The 1,875-nt window shown below is 70.1% G+C and overlaps 1 protein-coding gene across 1 annotated transcript in view; it reads left to right on the plus strand.

Annotated features, from left to right (window-relative positions):
• The window catches only part of LOC121334268 (poly(U)-specific endoribonuclease-A-like), a 5,998-nt gene extending 4,165 nt beyond the window's left edge, over positions 1-1,833 (plus strand). The window contains exons 5-7 of the mRNA XM_041401237.1: positions 67-173; positions 1,486-1,628; positions 1,734-1,833. Of these exons, the coding sequence (XP_041257171.1) occupies positions 67-173; positions 1,486-1,628; positions 1,734-1,833 (350 nt within the window). The remainder of the gene's footprint in view (positions 1-66; positions 174-1,485; positions 1,629-1,733) is intronic.
• The last annotated feature ends 42 nt before the right edge of the window (positions 1,834-1,875 follow it).

The following is a 1,875-nucleotide window of genomic DNA, read 5'->3' on the forward strand; positions in this document are numbered from 1 at the left end:
CATCGGGGGGGGTACGGGGGGGGGCAGCTGTGGTCACCTGCTCTCTGTGGTCACCTGTGTCCCCAGGGGAGGTGAAGAACGACGCGGTGTCGGGGTGTCACAACTGGGTGCAGCTGCAGGCACTGGAGAGCGCGGGGCGACTGCAGTACCTGGGCTACACCTGGGACGGGCCCGTGAGTGGGGACAGGGGACATGAGGGAACATGGGGACATGGGGGCGACTGCAGTACCTGGGCTACACCTGGGACGGGCCCGTGAGTGGGGACAGGGGACATGAGGGAACATGGGGACATGGGGGCGACTGCAGTACCTGGGCTACACCTGGGACGGGCCCGTGAGTGGGGACAGGGGACATGAGGGAACATGGGGACATGGGGGCGACTGCAGTACCTGGGCTACACCTGGGACGGGCCCGTGAGTGGGGACAGGGGACGGGGGGGGCATGGGGACATGGGGACATGGGGGTAGTACCTGGGCTGCACCTGGGACAGCCCATGAGTGGGGACAGGGAACATGAGGGGACATGGGGACATGAGGAGGGATTCCCTGAGTGAGGGACAGGGGCAGCACTGGGGGACATGGAGACCCGGAGGACATGGGGACACTGGGGACAGTGGGACACGGCAGCACGGGGGCACAGGGGACACAGGTGACCCGGGGACACGGGGGGGATTCCCCGAGCAGAGGGTGGGGACACAGAGCGGGGCACCCACTGCAGCCGCCCTCGGCTTCCCCTCCTGCCCCCTCCCCCGCAGTGTCCCCAGCCACGGTCCGTGTCCCCTTGGATGACCCCAGGGTCGCTGTGCCCACCCACAGTGCCCCTGAGATCCCACCCCCCCATTTCCCTGGAACCTCGTGGTCCCCAGGGCAGCACTGGGGGACATGGAGACCCGGAGGACATGGGGACACTGGGGACAGTGGGACACGGCAGCACGGGGGCACAGGGGACACAGGGGACCCGGGGACACGGGGGTGGATTCCCCGAGCAGGGGGTGGGGACACAGAGTGGGGCACCCACTGCAGCCGCCCTCGGCTTCCCCTCCTGCCCCCTCCCCCGCAGTGTCCCCAGCCACGGTCCGTGTCCCCTTGGATGACCCCAGGGTCGCTGTGCCCACCCACAGTGCCCCTGAGATCCCACCTCCCCCATTTCCCTGGAACCTCGTGGTCCCCGTGTCCCGCTGGCTGTCCCCTGTCCCCATCCTCCATCCTGTCCTGCAGCATCCCCGGTGTCCCCGAGGCCACACCGTGTCCGTGTCCCCCGTGTCCCCAAGGCCACACCGTGTCCGTGTCCCCCGTGTCCGTGTCCGTGCCCGCGGGATTCTGTGTCCCTGCCCCCCTGACCTGGGTACCCCCTGCCCGCCCCGGTGCCCCCCGTGAGACCCCCGGCAGTGATCTGGGCTCCTGGCCGTGCCGGGATGGGCACCCATGGCACGGTCTGTGTCCCCCTGTCTGTCTGTCTGTCCCCTCCGTGTCCCCCCCCCGGCAGTGGACAGCCTTCCCGGACGTGCTGTCGCTGCGGTTCCGCTGGGACGGGCACCTCAAATCCCGGGGGTCGCTCCTGGTGGGCTCCAGCCCCGAGTTCGACCTGGCGCTGTTCACCCTCTGCTTCCTGGCACGGCCCGACAGCCAGTGAGTGCGGGCACCACGGGCAGGGGGCTGCCACCGCCCGAGGGGGTGCCCTGGAGGCCACCCGGGGGGTCCCGGACCCGGGGTCACCCTCGGCTGTCCTTGCAGGTGCCACGTCAGCCTGGGGGGCGAAGCCACCACCATCCAGACCTACACGTGGGACAAGCAGCGCCTCGTGGCCTCCGCGTACCCCCTGACCCCGCAGTGACCCCCCAGGAGCCCCCTGACCCCGCAGTGACCCCCCAGGACC

Source organism: Onychostruthus taczanowskii, unplaced genomic scaffold (assembly GCF_017590055.1).
Source record: "Onychostruthus taczanowskii isolate IOZ18803 unplaced genomic scaffold, ASM1759005v1 scaffold188, whole genome shotgun sequence".
Lineage (NCBI taxonomy): Eukaryota > Metazoa > Chordata > Aves > Passeriformes > Passeridae > Onychostruthus > Onychostruthus taczanowskii.